At 37.5% G+C, this 25,932-nt stretch overlaps 1 protein-coding gene across 2 annotated transcripts in view; it reads left to right on the top strand.

The window, feature by feature from the left end:
• Positions 1-23,746, top strand: part of ablim1b (actin binding LIM protein 1b) — a 68,996-nt gene extending 45,250 nt beyond the window's left edge. The window contains exons 7-29 of one of the 2 annotated variants that reach the window (XM_084134664.1): positions 1,937-2,024; positions 2,815-2,873; positions 3,186-3,314; positions 4,527-4,571; positions 5,902-5,979; positions 6,468-6,626; positions 9,599-9,643; positions 10,203-10,241; positions 11,428-11,463; positions 11,596-11,725; positions 11,950-12,042; positions 12,354-12,368; positions 13,670-13,762; positions 14,045-14,092; positions 16,134-16,274; positions 16,797-16,882; positions 17,195-17,318; positions 17,410-17,468; positions 19,554-19,614; positions 19,721-19,728; positions 20,166-20,240; positions 21,903-21,983; positions 22,209-23,745. In XM_084134664.1, the coding sequence (XP_083990790.1) occupies positions 1,937-2,024; positions 2,815-2,873; positions 3,186-3,314; positions 4,527-4,571; positions 5,902-5,979; positions 6,468-6,626; positions 9,599-9,643; positions 10,203-10,241; positions 11,428-11,463; positions 11,596-11,725; positions 11,950-12,042; positions 12,354-12,368; positions 13,670-13,762; positions 14,045-14,092; positions 16,134-16,274; positions 16,797-16,882; positions 17,195-17,318; positions 17,410-17,468; positions 19,554-19,614; positions 19,721-19,728; positions 20,166-20,240; positions 21,903-21,983; positions 22,209-22,322 (1,806 nt within the window). In that variant the 3' untranslated portion in view covers positions 22,323-23,745. Of the gene's footprint in view, positions 1-1,936; positions 2,025-2,814; positions 2,874-3,185; positions 3,315-4,526; positions 4,572-5,901; positions 5,980-6,467; positions 6,627-9,598; positions 9,644-10,202; positions 10,242-11,427; positions 11,464-11,595; positions 11,726-11,949; positions 12,043-12,353; positions 12,369-13,669; positions 13,763-14,044; positions 14,093-16,133; positions 16,275-16,796; positions 16,883-17,194; positions 17,319-17,409; positions 17,469-19,553; positions 19,615-19,720; positions 20,241-21,902; positions 21,984-22,208 lie in introns of both variants that reach the window. The other variant, XR_014608912.1, reaches the window with a different exon arrangement.
• Positions 23,747-25,932: the final 2,186 nt, after the last annotated feature.

Below are 25,932 nucleotides of genomic sequence, written 5' to 3'. Positions count from 1 at the left end.
GCAGGGCTCATCAGCATTCCCTGAGCTAACTGAAAGCAGCAGAATGATGAAACAGTACTGCAGATGACTTACAGCTGTGCGCTACATGACCTAGAGTGATGATCTCACACACATACACAATCTTATGTGGAATGTACTGTACCTTGAGCTATGACTGGTAAACTGTATACACTACCATTCAAAAGTTTGGGGCTGGTAAGATTTTTTTTTAATGTTTTTGAAAGATGTCTCCTTTGCTCACTAAGGCTGCATTTATTTGATCAAAAATACAGTAAAAACAGAAATTATGTGAAATAATATTAAAATGTAATTTAATTTTAAATGTTATTTATTCCCGTGACTAAAAACGTTTCTGCAATCATTATAGTCACATCATCTTTCAGAAATCATTTTAATATGCTTTTGCTGCACAGGAAACATTTATTATTATTATCAATGTTGAAAATAGATGTGCTGCTTAATATGTGTGTGAAAACTGTGAAACTTTTTCATTCAAGTTTTTTTGAGGAATAGAACATTCTAAAGAACAGAGTTTATTAAAAAATACATTTTGTAATATCATAAATGTCTTTACTGCACTTGTGATCAATTTAATGCATCCTTGCTTAATAAAAGTATTAAATGAAAATTCTGTCATTAATTACTCGCCCTCATCTCGTTCCAAGAAAGTAAAACTTTCGTTTATCTTTGGAACACAAATGAAGATATTTTTATTGAAATCTGAGAGTTTTCCCTCTATTGACAGTCTACGCAACTACCACTTTCAAGCCCCTGAAAGGTAGTAAAGACATGATTAAAGTAATCCATGTCCCCTTTATTTACAAAATATTAATCTTCAAAACACGTTCACGGAGCACCATGACGCATGCATGTTGTGTTGATGAGCAGACATTGTTATGTGAACGAATCTTGGAGATTAATATTTTGTAATTTTTTTTTGCAAACAAAGCACTTGTGTCACTTCATAAAATTGAGGTTAAACCACTGGAGTCACATGGATTACTATAATGATGTCTTTACCTTTCTGGAGTTTGAAAGTGGTAGTTGCGTAGACTGTCAATAGAGGGACAGAAAGCTCTCAGATTTCAGTAAAAAGATCTTCATTTGTTTTCTGAAGATGAATGAAAGTCTTAGTAAAGTCTTGAGTAATTAATGACAGAATTTTCAATTTTGGGTGAACTAACCCTTTAATTTCTTTGAATAAAAAAAAATCTTACAGACCCCAACATTTTTAACAGTAGTGTATATCTGCGACTATCTGAAACCCTTAGCCTAAGAGGGGCTCCATGTGATCATGCCCAGTGATCATTTTTCAATGTTTCTGCTTATGGTTGAGAATGACCTTCCAGAAGTGAAAAGACTGACAGACTGCAGTGTTTCTCAGCCCTGCCAGCTCCCTAGTGAACCGCCCAGCTCTCCGATATCAGCATTCCAGCTCATAGCTGTGGCTGACGGACCGTGTTGCGGTGGTTAGCGCACGTGCATCTGAAATGTTGAGCAGGGTGACATCCTGTATGCAACATAACCTAGCAAATAAAATCTTTATTTATACATTAATGTGTATGTCAAGCCAGCATGTGTATGTCTGAAATTGTGAATGTCTTTATGCTGGTATTGTTCTCTTGACCTGGAAGTATCCAGAGGTCAGGAGGGTATTTTTGTGTGTCAGGGTAAGGTAATATGGGATAGTGTGCTGTGCAAACAGTGACTCTGTAGATCTTAACAGAGCTTCATTCATTGAGAACACACACGCCTTCTTTTAAAATAAGTGAAGTGCAATGAAACGACAGCACACCCCACAGACTGTTTCGCTTTGCCACAGATGTTAAGGAATATCTATTCCAGTCTGTTTTGCCCAGTGCCGTGTCTCCCTAGAATGTTTTTCTTTTCTCGTGAATTCTGTTGACCTCTGAATGTTGACCTTTGCCCCTCACAGGCAGGAGATAAGCACTACCATCCAAGCTGTGCACGATGCAGCAGGTGCAATCAAATGTTCACGGAGGGGGAGGAGATGTACCTACAGGGTGAGCGCAAAACTTTAATGCTACATTTACTACAGAGGATTGAAGCATTGCTGGAACTTTCCATGAAAAATTCAAAATTACCCTTGAAACTCTTGGAACTAAATATTATATGAGGGTAGATACAGCTGATTTTGCTACTTTAGTAAAAAATAAATAAAATAAGATAGTAGTTACATATTTAAATTTCCCATATATTAAGGAACATTTTTCTTATGTTAACTGGTAACAGGGTTGAAAGTCAAACTAAGTTGTTTTTATTTTATTTTCATTGTTCATGTTTTCTTTTTTTTCGCAAACCTGTTCCCATATTTTGGGATATGTCTAAATACAACTGATTTTGTTATTTTAGCTACATAAAATAAAATAGTTATTTATATCCTTATTTCCCCCATAAGTTAAGGAAAAATATTTATTTGATAGTTTTTCTTATGATAACTTTGGTAACAGGGTTGAAAGTCGAGCTATGTTTATTTTCTGTTCATTGTTCAAGGGTTTTGTATTTTCTGCACCTGTTGCCATAATTCTGTCTAAATACTTATTTTGATGTTTTAGCAAAAAAACGTAAAATAAAATAGTGTTATTCCCCATAAATTAAGGAAAAATATTTGTTTGTTCTTTTGATGACTTTGTTAACAGGGTTGAGCTTGATAAATGAGGTCACAGTACAATGTGTTTACAAATTAGGAAACTGTGTTGGAATGTTCCATTTGTAATATGGGGACAATCATGTGGTAATATAATTCTGATATACCCCACCCTCATATTTTGTCTTGATTTCTATCTCCCAAAGGTTCTACAGTATGGCATCCAGACTGTAAGAACAACAGTAGAGTGGAAGAGAAGTACAGAGTGAGTATCTATCTTTCTAAACACTTACTGTCAGTAAGCCAGTCACTTAATCAACCCTGTGTGTCTGTCTCTCTCTCTGGATGAGAAAACTTGTCCCATATTGTTCCCAGAAACAACAGTCTACGAACCCCTGGGAAATGTTTGAATTTGAAATGCACACATTCTTTTCAAAACTTCCCCCAGTGACTCCAAGGTTAAAATTAAGGCTCAGGTGCTCTTGCTGAAGCGTTACGTCTGAATCGCTAAAAGAGAGTGTATGTGTGTGTTTGTCAGTGAGTATTTTGTCTATTCTGTTGTGATTCTCCTCCTTAGGCAGCTTGGCAACATCCTAAAGGAAAACCCAGTCCGTTTGATATCTTTTACCCCCAGTCTCAGATTCAGAGCCGGGGCCCAGGTGTCTCTCAGTCTCAACTGGGCCGGCGTCCCCTGGGCAGTCGTGAGGTTTGCAGTCTTCTGCTCTGCACTCCCTCCAAACTGCAATGCTTCCAGCTAACACAGCTCCCTCCAACCGTCCTGCTTTACTCCGAAGCAAGACTGAACTGCTGTGTGTTTTATTAGCTTCATATTAGTTAACTTGCACTACCAGTCAAAAGTTTGGAATAATTAAAAAAAATATATTTATTTTTGAAGGAAGTCTCTCATGCTCACAAAGGCTGTGTTTATTTGAACAAAAATACAGTAAAATGGTAAGATTGTGAAATATCATTAGAATTTAAAATAACAATTTTCTATTTTAATGTCTTTTCAAATGCACTTTATTCCTTTGATGGAAAACCTGAACTTTCAGCATCATTACTGCAGTCTTCAGTGTCACATGATCCTTCAGAAATCATTCTATAATATGCTGATTTCTTATCATTATCAATGTTGAAAACAGACGAGCTGCTTAATATTTTTGTGGAAACCGTGATACATTACCACTCAAAAGTTTGAGGGTAAGTAAGATTTTAAAAAAGAAGAGAAATTAATAGTTTTATTCAGAAAGGGTGCATTGAATTTAACATTTACAATGTTACAAAAGATTTCTATTTTAAATAAATGCTGTTTTTGTAAACATTCTATTTATCTAAGAATAATGGTTAAACGTGTCATGGTTTCCACAAAAATATAAAGTAATTGAACACCAATAATAATTGATAATAATTGTGACACTGAAGATTGAAGTTATTGTTTCTGAAAATTCTGCTTTTCCATCAAAGGAATACATTTAATTTGAAAATACTTTAAATTAGAAAACAGTATAGTTCTTTAAATTGTAATAATATTTCATAATATCGCTGTTTTTACTGTATTTTGATCAAATAAATGCAGCCTTGATGAGTATAAGAGACTTCTTTCAAAAACCTGAAATCCCAAATTTTGACTGGTAGTGTACACCCCTCAGCCAGAGTGAACCAGCAGCACACTTAAGAATATGCTTGCTCTCTCCTCCTGCAAGTTAGGTTATAATCCTCATGGAGATGTGGTAATTTCACAAAAATAACCTTATATTACACAAAACCTGAAATTAGGATCTGCCCGCATGCATAGGATAGCAAGCAAGGCTGCGAGTAGATGACTATGGATGTGCTTGAGTTAGATGGCCGCTGGCTAAGGTGAATGATTCAAGTGTTTTGTTGAGTGTGATGTCATATCCTTTTCCTCCCTTCACAGCCCCTCCCACCCTCAGTAACCTCTCTGCACCAATCAGAAAGGCAGGTACTGTATTCTGCTTTTGGCAGCAGAGTGGGGGAACCCCGAATGTGTTTCGCAGCTCTTGCGTTTGCAGTCACCAACCAGCAGAGGGCTTTCTGCCCTCACCAACTTCCCCTTAACAGCCGATGTGTGAATCATTACGCTTTTCACCGCTGCAAGCATGTGGCTCAAGCCCTCCAGGGCTCTATTCACCATTACAGGAATGACGGCTGTTTGACTCTTCATGCAGAACGGTCTCAGATATGAGCTCAGCTCAACATGTAGCATTACTGGTCTCTCAAACGGAAAACTGTTCCTAAAGGTCGTCCAATTCGGGTGTTTTTGGTGACATTTGACCAAGAGTCCATATCTGAGGGATTGGCTGCACTGGCTGCACTGATTGTATGATATGAAACCGAATGCATCTTGGGAAAGCTTGCATTGAAGTATGAGGCAATATGAGCTGGAAATCCGGTGGTTTTCTAATTTGTGCTGAATGAAAGCTCACGAATGTGCTTACTTCACCCCGAAATAAAAATGTTGTCATCATTTTCTCTTGTCATTCATACTCATCTCTTTTCAAACCTGTATGACTTCCCTTGTTAAAAAGAAGTGTGCATAATTGTGCTTAATTTTATAAAACTGTATATTAAAACAAAACAAAAATTTACTTGCAGATAATATATACATTTTATATATAATGAAATAAAAGGCCACATAAAGAAAGAACACTTTAATTATTTTGTTTCTTAACACAAAAAAAGTGCACTTTGTAATAATGTGAAATTAAAGGTTTTACATTTTAAATCAGTTTTAATAATCTTTTGTCATGCTTTAAAGAAATTACATACAATCATGTACTTATGTGCTACTTACGTAGTTGGGTCAAAGCACTTTAAAGTTCAGCTTTTAATATACATTTAAACTACAATACATTTTCATTTAATTGCGATCATGTGCAATTAAGTATCCAAAAACAATAAAACGTTCAAATCACACGTTAGAATCTTCTTTTAAAGTATATAGTCTTTTAAATAGTTTTTTTCCTGTATGGAACACAAACAGAGATATTTAGCAGAATGTCCAAGCTGCACTTTTTGCTTGAAAGCCCGGTCCCCATTCACTTCCATTGTATGAAAAAGAGCAGCGTGAACATTCGTCAGACCTTGTCCTTTTGTGTTCCATGGAAAAAAAGAAAGTCATATGGTTTTGGTATGACATGAGGGTGAGTAACTGATGACAAAATGCTCATTTGTAGCTAAGCTATACCCACTGGCATCTATGAGTGTGTTCAGGAATATGCGTGTCTGTTATCTTCAGCTTATTGCTAATACAACATCTCGTTCTCCCGCAGCCCACAAGGTCATCGTCTGAGAGTATCTGTTCGAGACCTGGCTCGAGCATACCTGGATCTCCAGGTCACACCATCTATGTGAGTCCCACTCAACGGCGCCCACAATCGTTTCCTGAGTCTATCAGATCACATAACTCAATCCACAACGGATTCTGATGCTGGTATACTTCAGGGTCAATGTAAAAAAAAAAAAACCTGGACATGCAGGAAAAGCACAGGAGTTTCCTTCATCTTCTCTCCACTCTTTGCCTTCGCCTTGTATTTGACATCTGTAGCATCGTTTTTGCATGTAAACGAATTTAGAGGATCATTTACATTAACACTGAAAGTCTGTTAAGCAAATGTATAGCTTTCCACATAAGCATGCCTCCAACAACAGCGTTCATCTTTCCACACTGTGCATTTACCCCGTGTGATGACCTTTGTGAGAGCTGTAGCTTTGGTTGGATGTGATGTGGATGACCTTTGACCTGTGCCCTGACCTCTTCCTCATCAACACCTTTTCTCCCTGTGTTTCTCCACCTATGTGTCCCCTTCCCCTGTCCCTCATCCTCTCCTTCCTCCAGGCAAAAGTAGACAATGAGATTATTGATTACAAGGACCTAGCAGCCATTCCCAGAGTCAAGGCCATTTATGACATAGAGCGTCCAGACATGATATCCTATGAGTCTCTCCATTCCACCTCCTCCACCCTGGAAAGACAAAGAAGGCACAGCCCTGGAGAGGTAATCTGAATCGTAAACTTTTAGTGTCTTTCTGATTAACAAACGATGTGCTATTATGACTTAAAATGATAGATATAGCCACTATATGGCTGAGTAGACAAGATGTCACAGATTTATGTTTATATATATTTATTCTCATATTTTTTTGGACTAGGTGTGGCTTTCCTAAAAATGAAACTCAAGCCGTTTTACCTCAAATCAGACAGTGTACCTGGCTAAAAATGTTTGAACAGCCATGCTCTATACATTTAACATTCCTGTTCTTCAATTTGGAGATGTGAACGGTCTAGTCTTTATTTTTAGCGTTACAATTTAGAGTTCGATTATTTGAATATATTAATAATAATTTATTCATTTAAATATTTTAAAGTCATCCTTCAGCCTCCTTGGAAGTTTGCTGAGGCCCTCTAGTGGGCCCCGACCCCCTGTTTGAGAGCCACTGGTCTAGTTTCCATTATCAAACCTGCACTTGGGTTTTGGCCACTTTAGCGATCTGGCCCAAACCCTACCAGACTACCCCTATATAACAGACCCAACCTTGCCAGTGCTCCATAGTTGTGATAATACCATCCCATCCCCAGGTCCCTACTTTGTCACAGTAACCATAATAGCTCTCTGACCCCATTATCCCATTAGTGTTCCAAAAAAGCACTATTGGTTGAGGCTCTCAGGCCGCGGACAGAGCAGATGTGAGCAAGTGTGTGCTTTTGCTCATTTCTCTGTATGTGATCATGTACATTGCATGTATTCCTGTCAACATGTTAGCTATGTCTATGCATGAAAAGAATGTATGAGAGATGTGTTTTTTTATTCTCTGTGACTGCTCTTGGGTTCCCATTGTCTATTAAACATTGCTCTTCTGTACCTGAAAACGCCTGTGCGCATTCTCTGTGTAGAGACAGCAGTGTCACAGCGCCCCCTGATGACCATAATCAAGATTTCAGACAGTCTGCGGTGTTGAAGAATATGTTAAAGGAATATTCCTGGGGGGGGGTTTCACCTGCATCTGTGTTTGATTACCACATACAATAATTTAGACATGTCTTTGATTGTGTATAAACAAACAGGAAATATATTTACAGTAAAATATTTACAATGGAAGCCTATCAAGCAAGTGGGTCAAAGTGTTTTAGCAGACATATGAAGCTCACATTGTTGTTAGCACTTACTTGAATCAATACTTGAATTTTTTTGTTTTTTTAACTATAAAGTTTAAAGTTGCCTAAATCGTCCTTATGAGTTGGGACTACTTATTTAGGTGTTGTAAAATCTGGTTATGCACTACCAAAAAACAAAACAAACAAAAAAAAATATTACTCTACTGTTCAAAAGTTTGGGGTTGGTATATAAAAAGTTTTTGAAAGTATCTCAGGCTCTTATTTGGTTTGCATTTATTTGGTATGTAAAATACAATAATATTTTGAAATATTATTACAATTTAAAATAACAGCTTTCTATTTTAATTTTAAAATTTTATTTATTTTTGTGTAGCAAAGCTGAATTTTCAGCAGCCACTACACCAGTCTTCAGTGTCACACGATCCTTCAGAATCAGATCGTGTCACAATATATCGCAATACAAAAATGCAACAAAATGTATTGTGGATAGTGACGATATTTATTGTGTATAGTTCACCCAAAATAAAATTCACTGTGTGAGAAAAAAAATGCAATGGGTCCTGATAATGCCAAATGTCTTATGTTACATTATTTTAAATATATCTAGTGAGTGACAAAGCATATTCGTCTAAAATAATTATGTATTTTCAGCTTCAGAATCATGACTATTTTTATCCTGGTGTCACCATTGTCCGGTGCATTGGGTTACCAGCACCAAGTCCAAGCCTATTCATTTACACCCACAATGTAATATCAAATTTAGCATTTTAATCAACAGTAAAATAAAAATGTTAATGTTTTATCTTATGTTTTGGAGTATAATAATATTATATTGTGAGCTCAGTATCGTGATATGTATCAAATCGTGACATGAGGGTATCGTTACACCCATATAATTATTTTGTAACAATGCAAAAGCCTAGCACTTTTGATCAATTTAATGCATCCTTGCATGAATAAAAGTATTAATTTCTTTCAAAATAAACCAAAAAATTGTACTAACCCAAATGTTTGAACGGTAGTGTTTTTCCTAGCCCAATGACAAATATTTTATTCTTCTTTAAAATACAAAATGAGTCTAAAAATGAATTTTGCTTCTCCAATGCTACTTAATTTATCTTGTTTGAAAGATGTTTAGATATTTTCACTGGAAAACAAGACCCACATACAGGTTTAGCAGAAGTAGCTGGGTTTGCTTTTTTAGCTGTTTATGTAACAGAGGCCAGCTAGTGAGAGCTAGAGGCAGACTAGCGACTGAGACTGCAGTCTTAGGCTCCTTGTTAGCATGCCTAGCTCCCATGACGGAAACGTTGGTCGGAGTGAGGCGAGTATAGGACCGTAAATGTTGCGTTGGTGCTGTGACCCGGATGGGAGTGAGGTTTAGGGGGCTGAGTGTAACGGAGGCCAGCTAGCGAGAGCTGTGCATGTAAACCTCACTCCTCTGATCTCAAGAGGCGCACTAGCGACTGGCGCTAGAGACTCCTTTAACATCCTTGTTAGCATGCTCGCCTCCGATGCCAGAGACGCTGGTTCGATTCACGGGTTATACACTCATGACATGAGTTTGATTTGACATGTATGATATAGCAGCTATAATTCCAAAGAAAGGAAGCAAGCTATTTTTTTTACACTAGTTTTAAGCTAACCCATCAAGCACAGTCATGTTTTTTCTTTGTAGTGCGACCCACTAGCCAGCTAGCCTTTCATTGTAAGTGTATTACTGTTAACCACATTATTACCTGTGGTAACCGACCAGTTGAAAATGACCAAGAATATTCCTTTAATGCATAATGTTTTCTTGAGTCACTGACAAGCTTTTAGAGTAACCAAACTCAACCCTTTCCTCCCCTACAGCCTGTCAAAGCCTCAGGTGGCAGCCCTCCCAGAGGCAGAGCCACAGTAAGTGGAAGCAGGATAGAAATAAGGCCGCTGACATGACCAGTTAGTTTGTGGATTACCAACCCTAGCTAATAAGAACACAACTAACATATTGATTTATAAAACCTAACCTAATCTAATAAGCATGAACATCTAATGCCTCTCACACCTAGTTTCACTCATCTCACTGGCCGTTGTCTGTTCTCTCAGTCTCATCTGAATAGCTGCTCTCTAAGTAAGTAGACTTTGCAAGTGACAGCCACTTGAAGTGTGTACTCAAAAACCCTGTGGAAAACTGAAGAAGCTTCTATATGTGCCATGGCAATGTAGATTCAGCCTCATTCTCAATTAACTGATCTGTGTCAAGTATCAATTTAGGCTTTATCATGACATTAGACATAGACAGCATCTAACATTCAAGACAAACACTGCAAGCGCTTCTGTGCGATTCCTTCATCACATTCATTTCATTTTAAACATCATGCAATGCATGCAGGGTCACAGAAAACGCAACTGTTTCCATGACGTATGACATAATACGTTATTTTTAGTGATTGTAATTCTGTGTCCACATTCCCAGACCCTGCCACAAGACCCCTCCTCACTGTCAGCAGAAACAGTAAGTTTTCAGTGACCTCCCTCTGAACCCCGACACAGTCAGCCTGTGAGCTGTGGCCGCACTTCTCTCTCTCCTAAATGTGCTTTTGATGGAGATGGCACTGATCTTCAGCTGTCCCTTGAGCACTGGAAGAAGTCCTCTGTATAATTAATGGCTACAAAAGAAGCAAGAGTGTCCTGTGTGTGCTTATGTTTGTAATGCTTGTCTTGTTTGTCTGACTGTCTGTCTTTATCCTTGCTACAGCTGGGTGAATCTCACAAAGAAATTTCCCAAATCATAATTGTTTGAAGAAAATTAAGCCTTAATTTTAACACGCACTTAAAATTAAGTGTGTGTGCTCGAAAGATTGGGGTCAGTAATATTTTCTTTGAAAGAAATTCATATTATTTTTATTCAACAAGGATGCATTAAATTGATCAAAAGTAACAGTAATGACTTGTTACAAATTCGAATATTATAGAAAGTATATATTTTAAATAAATGCTGCTCTTTTGGGACTTTCTATTCATCAAAGAATCCTGAAAACACAGAAAGAATTAAGCAGCACAACTTTCTTCAACATTGATAATAGAAAGAAATGTCATAAATTGCATTGACTCTGGGAAAAGCTCAGAATCAGAATACTAAAAATGATTTCTGAAGGATCATGTGACACTGAAGACTGGAGTAATGACTGCTGAATATTCAGTTTTGCTTTTACAGGAAAATACTTCAGAAAACTGTTCTTTGAATTTAAATAATAATTCACAATATTGCTGTTTTTACTGTATTTTTGATCAAATAAACTAGACATAGACATAGACTTCTTCCAAAAACATAATTAAAAAATCTTACATACCCCAAACTTTTGAATGGTAGGCTACTTATACTATGATACTAAATATATAGTATCATATAATAATTATTATTAAATGAGTTCATTTTTGTATGTAATGCATCTAATTTCTTATTTTGTTCTTTTAACATTTCTTTTGTGATATTCACTCATATCTAACAACTTACCAAATATACAAAGCCACACAGACCTTAAAAAGTATACCAACAGTGGCATGATTTAACTTCCTGTTCCTAATCCAACATTTTTGCTTTTCTGGCCTGCTCTATCCAGCATACAGTCTCCTCTCCACATTTTAGTGCTTATTCTGATGCATCCTTACATAGAGCTCTTGTTCCTGTTCTGTTTCAGTCTCCAAGGACACTGTCTCCCACTCCATCTGCTGAGGTTAGAGGCTATTTTATAATGCTAAGTTATTACAATAGAGCCTATAGTACATGTCATTAAACCATACATTTAGAAATGTGAACGTGTATGATATTTTGAACCTTCCCATATGTTATGTTGTGTGTGCGGTAGGGTTGCTATGACATGAGGGAACGCATCATTCAGAGATCAACCAGTCAGGGCTCCATTGGCTCTCCGGTCTACCACCGCCATAACTACATACCCCCTCTATCCAAGTCTCCCCAGCACTTCCACAGACCAGGTGAGTCAAATGAACCGTTCCCAATCCTGCCTCCATAGGATTCCAGCAGAGTGTCCGGATAAGCGAGACCTCTTCGCCACATTTTGGCCTCGCGTGGCCTTTTCTTGCTTTCCGTTTCCTCCTGAGCTTTTTTTCCTTCCTCCTCTGCTCATGTGTGCTCCTTCCATCCTCTTTTTTTTCCCTTCGTTCTACTCCTCTGTTCCTCTTCCCTGAGCGGCTGGCAGGAATGCTGAAGCTCTGCTCCTCTTTGCGCTCCAGCAACAGCGACACGCGCCCTACCTCCCCCTTCCGACATCACTTCCTCCCCCATAACAAAGGTAAGGCCTCTCCACCCCGGTTGCCCGACCTCTTCGCCTCGTTCTCAGATTTCAGTATCGTTCTGTAGACACAAATCCACCTCCCTCCTCTGATTCAGGCCTGCTGAAATGTCTTGAATGTGATGACTGATTTTATTTAGCTTGTAAAGCTGTGCTTTTGGCGGCTCGGTTTGAGAAATTCACAAGTCTTGGAAATGCTTGAATGGCACTCGTATGAGGTCAAGGGCTGCGTTTGTAGATGCAACTGAAGCTAATGCACAGTTTACTAATCACATGCTCATGTGTGTAATGTCCCTCTGTCCTCTCCACAGATTCTTTCTGCATAGGTATGTCTTGGCTTAGTGGCTGTTGTTGACTGTGTAGAGCAATTCGGTGCCCGTGGCAGTTCAGATGCATGCTGGTCCTGTGTTTTGACTATTCAGAATTCGATTCATTTGATAACAGTCAATTAACCAACATTAAACCAAGTCACTGTGACATCACTAATACTCTTATACTAATAACTCTGTTCCAAAATCTAGTGAGCTGCCTTGCTGTTTAGCGCTTACATAGGCAGCTGTCTTCTAAGGTGGCATCCTAACTGAAATGGAATTCAGTCATTTTGGTTATTATTATTGTTGTTATTGAGGATATGCTTGATTGTCCTGAAAATATATTACTGACAGACATGCTAAATATATAATAGGCAAGTTGTTAGATGAGTGAATATTCAAAACTGTCAAATAATTGCAAAAAAATTAATAATAATAATAATAATAATAATAATAAAAGCAATAAAAACAAGAAGTATTATTATCATCATTAAATTTCAACATTCACTAATACATTTTTAAAATAAAAAGTTGTCACTGTGAACTAACATAAACAAACCTTTTTTTTTTTTGCATTAACTAACATTATTGTAAAGTGTTACCATTATTTTATATTATTTTTTATTACTCCTATAAGCATAAAAATACAACATAGTCCTTTTTTTCTATTAATATTTTTTTATCAAATCACTTTAGTATTGAAAAAAATAAATATAATATAAATTAATAGTCAACATTTCTCTTGCTTTTTCCACCATTTTGAATTTATGGAGCTATTTGGAGTGCATTGTGGGATTGCCTTCTCTGTGAAGGGCAACATAGATGTCTACCTTTCTATAACAGCAGGAGAGCGCATGTGATGCCTTGAAATGCTGTCTATGTCGGCAGCCCGCTATTTTTTGGAACGTGTATATGTCGCATGCTTACGTTTGTTTCCTCATAGGCAATAACCATAAAGGATATTCAGTCATATTACCATCAGACACAGCAGCTTCCTAACAGTGTGAATGTTATGTGTACCTTATGACTGTGCTGGTGAATGATATCATGTTCTTGATTGTGAAGTATTTGCATGCTGATTTCCTAAACCATTCCTCTCTTTCCAATCTGTCTGTCCTTCAAAACCTGTTCTCTTTCGTGTGGGGCCGTCCCACACTGGTCCAATCCGTCTCTCTGTCACCTCTCTGTTGAAGCCCTTTTCTGTTTGTCCATCTTTCCGTCAGTGAAGATTTATTCCGGCATTATTCTCTCTTTCTTTTCTTCTTTTGTTTTTGTTCTTTTCTTTCTCCCGCTTATTCTGCTCTTCTTGTTTGGAGGCACTGAGCCATCCAGTGGCCGGAGTTCTCCTCTTTCCTCTCGGCCGGCCACCCCGACCCTCTCTCTGACCCCTAAACATTTCCACATCCCAGGTAGGAGCTGGAGCATCATCTCTTTTTTCTTCTCTAGAGTTTTTCCTTCTCTGTCTCTTCCCCTCCATTCTTTAATTTAAATCTTTCCCCCCCCCATGATGCATTTATGCTTTTATCTATTTATTGTTTTAATGGTAGATTTTGATGACCTATGTTGAGTACATGTACTGCCACGTACGGCTTGCTTTTCCCCAAATCATTATCATAACTGGTTGATTGGAGCATCTTATTTGTGACTGAGACTGCATTAAAAAAAATAGATCTTTATTTTCTAATTTACAGACCAAGGCATTAACATGTATAGAAAACCACCAATCTACAAACAGCATGGTATGGTTGTTTTATTTATCTATCTATCTATCTATCTATCTATCTATCTATCTATCTATCTATCTATCTATCTATCTATCTATCTATCTATCTATCTATCCAGTAAAACATTTTTGGTGACATTCATTATGGTGTGTGCGCAAGCATTATTTCTGACTATTATTTTTATTATTTATATATGTTTGTTTATGTGTGTTGACTCCATCCATCCATTAATTTTTGGTAATGATGCTATGATCACATCACATGTTCACATGTAAGTACCATTTGACATCATAAACTTTTCTCATCTCTGAGACTTTCTTTTTCTTTATTTATTGCTTCCTCACAACTGACTCGCTTACAACAAGAAACCAAAATACTATCCTCTTTAACAGCCGCCGTAAAACTTTGATTCTGCCTTTTAACTGCATGGAGTTATAGCCTGCCAGATCCCATAACAAAATTCACTGACACCTCAGATGACTCTGCTTTGGTCTCTATCTTGCATACTCTGTAAATCTACACATCAAGCCAGTTTCAATAAACTGAATGGCACCATTTGAACAGTTGTGCCATTTACTGGTTTCAAAATACAGTTTATATATCTACATTTTCTGCTTGTTTACAGTTTTTCTCTGTCGCTTTGGTGCATTTCTCACATTACTATTTACATTTGCAAACAGTTAATGCAGTTCTCAAAACAATTAGTACAAACTGCAAAACCTAGTTGATAACCTGCAAAAGCGTGTCACTTGCTCAAAATGGATAGCTCATTCCTCAAAAGCAAGTATTCATGTCAGTGAAAGTGTCAGTGTCATCAAGATGAAAAGTCCTGACACCATCGTTTATGAACAAGATAGTCAAATGGCTTTGTCATGTTTTCATTATGACAGTTTACTCTAAATGTTTTCCAATGCAAAAAAGTCAGATCTTGGTGACACTACCTGAAAATGCTCAAGACAGCACTATATACTATTTGCACAGCCATTTGAAAATACAGTAAAGTTACACATTACTGTATTTAGTGAGGTAACTGAGTACAAGACACTGAATATGTATGTTTCACATTTTTACTGCATATGCTCTTTGCAGTTCTAATTTGTTCACAGCATTGTGCAAAAGAAAAAATACACCCTTATTTACAACAAACATAAACTCCCTTTGGGTAGAGCTGTGCACAACTGTACACAATATTGCAGTACATACTGGAACTGAACATACAACATACATAGAACTGTAATCATTCATGCACATCCAGACATTCCTCTCTGTCTGGCCACATAATTTCATCTACATCACAGCGAATTTCATCTCTTGCTCAATTGCAAATTATTCAATTTAGGAGACATTTTCAGGAAAAAAAATATTTAAAAAAATGCGTAAAATTTGCTTGAGAGATTTTGACAACTAGTTCAACATTTTTGTATGTAATGACTCAAGCAATGAAATGAGGACTATTAGTTTTATATGGAATGACTATTCAGCATTCACAAGTATAGTTAATTTTGACTGACATGACATAAGCAAATGATAATGTTATAAAACAGCAGAGAGTTGTATGAAAGCAACTGATGCATGTCTAAAAGCATTTGCAGTTTGTTGGAAGGAATGAGAAACTGCTACTATGATGTGCACAAATGACTAAATGTTGTGGAGGTTGAACTAACTGTTGTGCAAATGTAAATAGTGATGTGAGAAATGCACCAAAGCGACTGAGAAAAACTGTAATATTATAAAAATCTATAAACTTGCAAACAGTAGCATGTGTGCTCTATCCACTCTATACAGTCCTTTATAAGATGCAGTACTGGCCATTAACATTCAAAGCATTTGATACTGTCTCTGAATTGGTGTTTTACCAAAAAAAAAAAAAAAAACACGAGCAAGAAATAAAAATATATATATATTACATTTTTTGTAATATTTAATTTACATATTTAGATATTAAAATCCTTAAATGTCATGCTTTGAACTGATTGTCCAGCACTGCACTTATTAAAACCCTTTGAGAGGCCGTCACTGATAGTGCAGTTCCCCCAAAATACCGATTCAGATTCAGCTGCCCTGGCAGCCCAAAGCAAATCCGCTGATGACATCATCAAATCATCCAAGTTCCCTGCGGCCCACGCCCCTCGGCCAGACGAAACCGCAAAGATCGAGACCGACTACTGGCCGTGTCCGCCGTCCCTCGCTGCTTTAGGTACGGTCCTGCTGCTGGCTCCTCCAGGCCCAACGGCACAAATAAAACCCTACAGCAACCAAAAACTAATGGAAGTCTTTTGTGAATTAAATAATGCTCTCAAAACAATGTATATTGAGAACTCTTGGATTCCTGCTGGTAAAGCCTGGCTACTAACCCCTAGAACCAGTTGTGATGATAGTAAAGAAGAACACTATACACTAGATTGCTTTACAGACACAAAGATTTGCCAACGCTAATAAATCCAATAGGTTTCCAATCAACAAATCATTACACCACTCAATCTGATCAATTTTTTATTGTTATTTTTATTCATGATTTGTTTTTATATTATGTATTTAACTCATGTTGTCATTTTTTGTTCCACTGTTTGGTTTCCATGCGTATAACTGAACCCAGAGGTTCCATTTGAAGGTCATCATGGGTACAATGACATGACAATATTGCAATCATCTCAATATTTTTTTCTTTCTTTCTTTTTGGTTTTATTTGACAATCCTTTCCTGGTCCTGGGACGTACAGGCTCAGATGGGAGGAGTCGGTCACGGGACGAAGATGAGGACGAGCAACTGAAACGCAGACAACTTCAGGAGGAACATCTCAGCAAGGTCGAGGGCGTATTAATGCTTATACATTGCTTGTGTCATTTTTTAGTGAAAACAATCCTTTAAATGCATATACAATATGGGCCAAATTATGCTCCATTGCACAGCGTTATTTACAGATACACATTGTTTTATTGCCCAAATCACTGAAAAACTACACACATTTACACATAATTTGCATATTTGCACTGAAAAGAATAACAATGACATAATTTAAAGAACTTTTTCCAGTACAAATATCTAAACTGTCTTAAATCAAGATACATTTACTTGAGATTCAAAATGACTTATATTAAGTCTTGTGTTTAACTGCAGATCCAGTCTGGACTTGGGAAGCTCATTCTGAAGGAGGAGATGGAAAAGGAGATGAACAGAGAGAAATACGTACGAAGTGTGACCGCCCAGCGCTTTGAATCCCAATACGCTAACTGTACCACCGGTAAAATGCCACATAACTTTGAAAGCAAGCAAAACAAATAAAGCTTTACTCTGGCATTAGTCTAAAAAAAGTATTGTGTCCTCTGCTGTAGACTCCCAAACCGTTAAAACATCATCCCTGCCTGGATACGGACGAAATGGCCTCCATCGGGTAAGTCTCAGCCATTCATCTGTTATTTAACTTAATATATGGATGCAAAACTATCCAACTCACCACAGGCTGCATTGATTTGAAAATAAAATGCGGCAAAATCAGCAATATTGTGGAATAATATATTTTAAAATGTAATTTATTTTTGTGGTGCAAAGCTGAATTTTCAGCATCATTACTCCAGTCTTTAGTGTCACATGATCCTTCAGAAATCATTCTAATATGCTGATTTGCTGCTCAGGAAACAGTTCTATTATTATCCTTATGATATTCATTAATATCAATGTTGATAACAGTTTATGCTGCCTAATGTTTTTGTGGAAACCATGATACACTACAATTCAAAAGTTTGGGGTAAGTAAGATTTAAACGGACACTATGGAATTTTTCGCCACTAGGGGTCGCTAACCTATTTACAATAACAAAGGCGTAGTTTGATGACGCAACATTTGCTAAGAATTATGGATCTTGTCGTCAACGTCAAGCCGACCGATCTAATAATGTTTATGGATGACTGAATACATCGATGTTTTTATCATGACTGATATAAAGCAGTTCGGGATTGCTAAGAGACTGCTATCAGCTCCACACGCGACGCGAGTCCCGCGGATATAAAAGGAATATGGACATTTCATTCTACCGAACTACACGCAAAAGCAGAATTACTACTCACAGGTCAGTTTATTAGACAAATTAAACTTGTGAGGTAACGCAGCGCTGTTTCACTTGGTCTAACATTACACTAGTACACTAAACTGCATTTGAATGTGTTTAAATGTATGTGTTAGTTTGTCTGTATGAGACTAGCAGTAAGCTAGATCAACATTAGAATAACATACAGATCATATTCTGACATTTTATCATTGTTGAACTATATAACATTGATTAGTTTTATGTAAATGTGCTCACCTGTTTAATAAAGTACATGTAGGAGCGGTCGAAGTCTCGGACGTGGAGCTCTCGTTTATATACTGTCAATGGGAGCTCTAGGCATCTCGAAAACACCGCGTTGATATTGATTCTCGTTTTAGTTCTCTTTTTTATCCAAAGTCTGCTTGCCATGGTCCATAATGTTTGAATGAAACAACAACAGCGTGCAGATAGACATTGCGAACTACAAAGTTGTCCGCGTCAGTCGCTTTGGTTACTATCAGAGGGCTCTGGTTGCCATGGCAGCACGAGCGGAAACCAGGGACAACGCGGATATGACGACATTGACGGCGGCAAAACGGAAATAAAGAAACGGGACGTTTCTCGAATTAAATTACAAATTTCTCCTGGTTTTAAAGTTGTTGGAAACAGTCGGGATAATGTAAGTACACAACTAAAAAATATATATAACATAGATATAGTGATTTTTGCTATTTTTAAAGCAAAAAAAGTTACATATTGTGCCTTTAAAGAAAAATAAATAAATTGATACTTTTACTCAGCAAGGATGCATTAAACTGATCAAAAGTGACAGTTATTGACATTTATAATGTTACAAAAGATTTATATTTCAAGTAAATGCTGTTCATTGAACCTTCTATACATCAAAGAAAAATGTATCACAGTTTCTATAAAAATATTAAGGAGCAAAAACTGTTGTCAGCGCCGATAATAATAAAAAACATTATTAATAATTGAGCACCAATAATAATTGATAATAACTGAGCACCAAATCAGCATATTAGAATGATTTCTGAAGGATCATGTGGCACATGAAGACTGCTGAAAAGCTGAAAGCTTTACCATCACAGGAATTTCATTTTAAAATATATTCAAATAGAAAACCGTTATCTTAAATTGTAATAATATTTCACAATATTATTCGTTTTTACTGTATTTTTGATCAAATAAATGCAGCCTTGGTGAGCATACAGTAAGAGTCTTCATTCAAAAACATTCAAAAAATATCTTAATATGTGATTTAATTTGTAAGATAATGTTTCTCTCATTAAAAAAAATTACACACAAAGTGAGTGAAATATCAGTGAATTATTTCTCCAACCCACTGTTTTGTAACACTTGAGCATGTAGAATAAATGAGGTCATATCAGCCAGTGTATTATAAACTACAGCGCATCTTGTCTGTGCTTCCAGCCCCAGTCTACAGAACTCTCTCAGTATAACAGTTACGGAGACGTGTGTGGAGGACAAAGAGGTAAAATGCAATGTTTTAACACTGAAAACACATCTAACAACTGAAAAAAAGCTATTCTAATAATATAGTAATATTTGGGAATTTTGTCTCTTTCTGATTCATACAGATTTCAAGGTATGTGACCGACATGCAGTGTTTACTAAGCATGTGCATCTGCAGTCATGCACATATGGAAGTCAATCATGCTACATGTAACCGGAATGGCACTCATGCCCTCATTGCTATGCTTATGTCTGAGTTTGAGCCATTGCCATGGGGAAAGTCAAGAGCACAGTCAAGGGTTTGATATGTTGAAAGTCCCCCCCCCCCCACCCCACACACACACACACACACACACACACACACACACACACACACACACACACACACACACCCTTACACCCTTAAGAGCACGTCACATGAATAGTTGAGTTTCCTCGAGTGAACTTGATACAGAGCAATAGCTGTTAGGAATTAGATCCAGACTATTTCCCATGGTTCTGAGTTCTTGAAAACAGTTTCTGCTTTCTTTTCTTATCATTCGCATCACGTGTATGTGTTCTGTTCTTTAGCCCACCCAAGATGCCCACGATTCCATTACAAGAATGGACAGGGGAATGTCTATGCCTAATATGTTGGAATATAAAGCAAGTATCCCAAATATTTTCAAATAATTATGTTTCTCTTCTCTCTTCCATCTCTAAATGCTCCTCTGTGTTCAATAAATATCCCCCCCCCCCCTCCCAAAAATCAAGATTATTCATCAGTCAGGAAGACTGTTATTTTGGCTCATTTTCACAGGCGATGGTCTGCGCGTACAACTAGACTAGCATTACTTGCATATCTTCCAGTGCTATGAAATTATGTCATCATATGACATACACTGTTTTAGCCGTGCCATAAGATTATTCAATAATTTTGATCACCTGGTTCTCATTAAAGAGGTTTCACAGCTGCATATGGTAATATTTTGTTAAAGTGGTTGCTGTAGTTACCCAGAAGCCTGATTCTCTCAGGACTGAATTTATGCATCGGCCCTGGCTAATAGTTACTGGCAAGATTAAATAGATTGGAACTTAATAGGCTTTCCCAGCAATGCAAAAAACAGTAACTAGCATGATTGTAAACTGTCCGTAGGAGTGCTCGCATTAACAGCATTATAATTCCTTCCCGTACATATACAGTTGGCAAACCCCTGTGACTATAGTTTCCCAGTCATTTCAGTGGGGGAAATAAATAGAAAAATTCAACTCATTCATCTTTTTTTTAATGACACTGACTATATGAATCTACACCAAATTAAATATCTGTCTTTAATTAGTCATTAGCTGATCTAGTAGTTAAAATATGAATTACACTACAGTTCAAACTTTTTTAAAGTAAATTAATACTTTTATTCAACACGCATTAAACTGACAGTAAAAAAAGATTTCAATTTCAAGTAAATGCGGTTGAACTTTTTTTCATCAAAGAATCCTAAAAAAATGTATCCCAGTTTCCATTTAAAAAAAATTAAGCATTGCAACTGTTTTCAACATTAATAATAAGAAAAAATGTTTCCTGAGCACCAAATATACATAAAATGTGCAATATGCATAAAGCACCAGCATGCATAACACCTAGAAAATTAGTAAAAACTGAAAAGAAAAGAAGCCTAAGCTGGTTTGTGGGTCTCAGCTGTATAAATGTGTCTCCCAGTGTGGCAAGTCTGGTTTTTAGCTGGTTGGAACCAGCCAAAGTTGGGAGACCAGCTAAAACTCAAACAAGTTTAGGCTGGTTTTAGATGTTTTTAGCAGAGTTTTCCGACATTTACTTATTGTATTTACTATCTACTTATTTTAAATATGCAATATAATGTCTGCTGCCACTATGATTACCAAAAACACAGAACCGGGTTTTGTTTGTTTTTTTGAGTGTTTCTGGACTAGGATAACCAGGACGCACTAAAACACACCCCAGTTTAATTTGTGCTGCCAACTGTATCTATATTGCACTAAAGCACTATCTATTACTCCCTATCCTATCCAGCCCTTTCCTATATTGAGAAACACAGACTTTCTGCTTTGGAAATACATGCTCACGCTCTCTCTCACAAGGCTCACCTATATTTCATCGCATGCTCTTCCACACTCTCACTTGCACCGTGTGCTGCAGTGTCGTTTTTTGGCAAGAGTTGGTGTTTGTGTACCCTATTAGAATGCAGTGACCGTGCATTATTCCCTCAACCATTTGCTTTCAGCGATTCATTGTGTTTGGCAAATGCCTCGCATAGCATTCTCCATAACAACACAATCCCTCCTTTTGTAAAGGTGTACCCATATGAAATGCTCACTGTCGCCAACAGAGGGCGTACTAAGCTCCCGAAGGATGTGGACAGGTCGAGACTGGAGGTAAATAGCACCCGATAGCCTCACTGTACTTAAATACTTATTAAATAATATGCAAAAAAAATGATTTAATGATTTATTTATTATTATCATTATTATTATCATCATTGTATAGATATATTCAATGGGGGAGGGAAAAGGGGTTTTCAATCTTTTTTGTCCTTAGCTGATCACATGCCTAATGACTTATATCTCTCCAATATTTTTTCTCTCCTCATTTATATCCAGCGCCACTTGGCTCCCGAGACATTCTTTGACATTTTTGGGATGGAGATCCACGAGTTTGACAGACTTCCTCTTTGGAAGCGCAACGACATGAAGAAGAAAGCGAAGCTCTTCTAGCTAGCAGATTGTGCATGTTTTAATTCATCAGTCACTCATATGATGTATTAGAGCTATTAGTCTGATTTACTTTTCCTTTATTGTTATTATTATTGTTATTATTGTCTGCATCCAATTACAAGCACAAAAAAAAAGTTTTATTTTGCTTCAAAAAGACCACTTTTTATTTTCCCAAATAGATATCTTTATCTTTAAATGAGTGAGTGTTTGAATATGAACAAAAATGAGGTGCGAGTGACCCCTAGATCCGAACGCAGGAGCAAGGGGAGCTGATGGTGTGCCTGTGCTCATTAAACCTGCCTCCAGGAGCAGAGAGATTTATCCTCCTCCCTCCTGGCCCTCTTGTAAAACAGGACTATAATTTTTTAGATGGGGAACCGGGGCTGTCAGCAGGGATCGCCCTCTAAACAGGCCGTTAAGGTGGTGGAGTTGTTGGGATCCCTGGAGCCCCCCTGCTGCTGAGGACCTAATGAGACCTTTGAAGTGCGTTAAAAGCGGGAAATGAGAGCTACTGAAGATCCTCCACCTGCGGAGCCGAGGTTCTGGAAAGCATTAGAAACTGAAATCTGTGTCCTCTCCCACCAGCACTCTGCCGCCTCGTCACAATCCTAAAAAAAACACATCCTACATGTAAAGTAGCAAGCATGTTCTCACCTTAGCCAAAGCCCAAACAGCACCCGAGATAGACAGGTTCCTAATCAAAAACATTTTTGTCTGATAGTAAGAAGAGGTGGTAGTGTTCATTTTTATTATTATTATTATTAGGCTACTTATAAAATTTAAATTTAAATTACTTAAAAAAATATATATTATTATTCAATTTTACCACTAGAGGTCAGGCGTGGGAGGATATAACAGATATCGGGCCGCTCTGAGACGGCCTCAGACAATCCGTTTGTTTTGACTTCCGGTTTTTCTGCAATATTTAACAATATTTTATTTTTAATAAAGCAAGAACAGCCTTTGAAATGACTGCCTCGGAGGTGTTTCAATACTGCCACTGTGTTGACTTGGGAGTGTCGGAGCTGTAGCCATAGCATTTGTGCCAGGTGTAGACTCGATATCAGGGCCGTATCTCGTCGTCGTTATTGCTGCCGAATAATGCTGTTCCCATAGACACTGCTTGCAGATGTATTATGGGCCGCCGTTGGCTATTCACAGCAGTGTCCTGTGTTACTAGCAGGGTTAATGACAGAGAACTAGGACATACTACAGCATTGTGCTTTTATAGTAGGTCTATTACAAAACATACGACTATAACGAGTGTGATTACTATAAACAGACCTGTATGTCACTTTAAAACAGAATGAGTTGGTTTTGATACCCCCTACTGTGTACCTCACCCTTTTTCTGTCTTTTTTGAGGGAAAGATTTGATGAAAATGGTGTAAGCTCTGCTGAGTAATAAAACTCTGCTTCAGATCATTTTGTCCCATGTAATTATTACTGTGTGGTGGTGCGCCTTACATGAAATACAACAAGCCCCTGTGCTTACAGTGGGAGGTCCGCCTGTTGAGTCACTTGGAAATCCTTGGGTGCTTTCCTTCATGTTCTCTTCTTGATAAATGTTCTCGGTGGTATGACCTCTTTCCCAAAACGCTCTCCTCCCGGGCTCCACAGAGAGTCGAATTCAAAACATGGCACTGTGTTACTCTACAGTGAAGTCAGTGATACACTCTTGTGGTTGTAAAAAAGCCTAGAAGTGTTTGAGCAAGAGAATGCGCTGCCTGCGTCTGAATATACCTACTATATAGAAATATATAGAAAGAAGTATAGAACAGTAGCCAATGTGAGCCGAGTATAGTCTATATCCTAATTTATAGTATTCATAAAACAGTAGGTGAAAAGTACCCGGATCTACATCTGGCATGATTCTGAAGTGTGCATTCGATGGACACTTTAAAGTCACGTGAGAGGATTCAGCAACATAGAGGCAGATGTAGTAGGCCTCATAGATATCTTATAATAAAGGCTAGATGTCTCGTGCGCGCTGCTGGCCAATGGAGGTCGACGTCCGCACGTTGCGGCCATCTTGCGGCCAACTAGTACAACCACATCCACAAAGATTGTAATTTGGACAAAAGATTAGTTGTCATAAAATCGTTATTGGTGTCAGTAAAACCTATATAATTGAACAGCTCGATTGTGGTCTCAGCTTTGATAACTTGCGCAAGTAGCCGTGATACAAAACTATGTTGCACGATTAAGCCGTTTTTCGAAAAGAAAAGCTGCAATTTCAACATATTCAAGCAGCCAGAATTGTAGCCACGTTAATAACGTCTGTAAGAAACCAAACCGTTTGTAAATCCATCAACATTTCACCGAGATAAGAGTATTAGTGTTCGTGCAGATCACTCATCTTACATAAGGTACCACAAAGCTCGCCAGAAAGCCTGCCTGTGACAAGATGGCCGCCGGTGATGCCGTTCAAGACTCCGCCGTAAGACATCTAGCCTTTATTATGGATATCTATGGTACGCCTATGCCCGAACTTAATTCATACTACACACATTCATACTATAGAGAAAGTACTGTCAATTGTATAACACTTGGCACTCTTATGTCTTTAAAAAGTTTTTATAATTTTATTATTACAAAAAATGCCTTTTGTGCAATTTAAATGTTTGTAGCCTATAGGCCTACAAATCAGTTGGTAATTTTAACATTTAATATTATAGTAGAAAAATTGTATCCTACCTGTATCCAAATTAAACAATATTGAATCGAATTCAATATAGATCGCAATTCACCCTTCGCTGAGAGTTTGAAAGCCAAGGTGATATGACCAATCAAAACTCCAAATCCGCCATTTTGTCTGACAAACAGACCAGACAGGAGAATTAGTAGATTAACATCAGTGGACTTGAACTTGAAAAATTGTGTGTATTGACGTCTTTCCGCGGTTGAAACAACATATCCTCTGATGTTCATTCATGTTTATTTTGAGCTATAACTGCTAGGAAGAGTTGATCAGTTCATGTGCTGCTTGAACTGAGGCGTTACAGCGATCTAAAGATTACAGAGCCGCAAAACGGTATTTATTGTTTGAATTTCCTAAAAAAAAAAATGAAAGAAAGCTTCAAAGCTGAGACTTTGTTTCATGCCAAAAGTAACCTGGGCTGTGTTTCTCAAAAGCATTGTGAACTAAGTTGAGACCATTGGTTCCAATGGTTCTACGATCTACTTAGGCTTACAATGCTTTTGAGAAACATGATCTGTCTTTTCTGTCGTTGCGTTATCAGTGACGTCTTCACTCCGTGATGTATTTTTTCACTACGTGAGAACATGATGTGTGGCGTGAGAGTCCATAGCTTGTAGCAACAGTAACCAGGGAGGTCTTTGCGAAGGGATGAATTGAATCATGAAATTTGTGTCAATACCCAGGCAGCCCTACTTTTTTTCATGTTCAACAGACTGACACATACCCACCAAAAGGTATGAATGGAGGTATTTAAGCAAGAAGATGAGTGTTTATTGGTGTTTCTGGTCACCCATACCACTTTCACCCTCCTGCAAATTAGAAACCGAAAAAAGAAACCCCTGCTTTTTTCTATGTTCGACAGACTGTGACACGGATTCACCAGTACCAAAAGATACACACACATACACAA

This window comes from Abramis brama (assembly GCF_963993115.1).
Source record: "Abramis brama genome assembly, chromosome: 14".
Classification (NCBI taxonomy): domain Eukaryota; kingdom Metazoa; phylum Chordata; class Actinopteri; order Cypriniformes; family Leuciscidae; genus Abramis; species Abramis brama.
The sequence above is the reverse complement of the archived record's forward strand: the minus strand, read 5'-3'. Positions and strand labels throughout refer to the sequence as shown.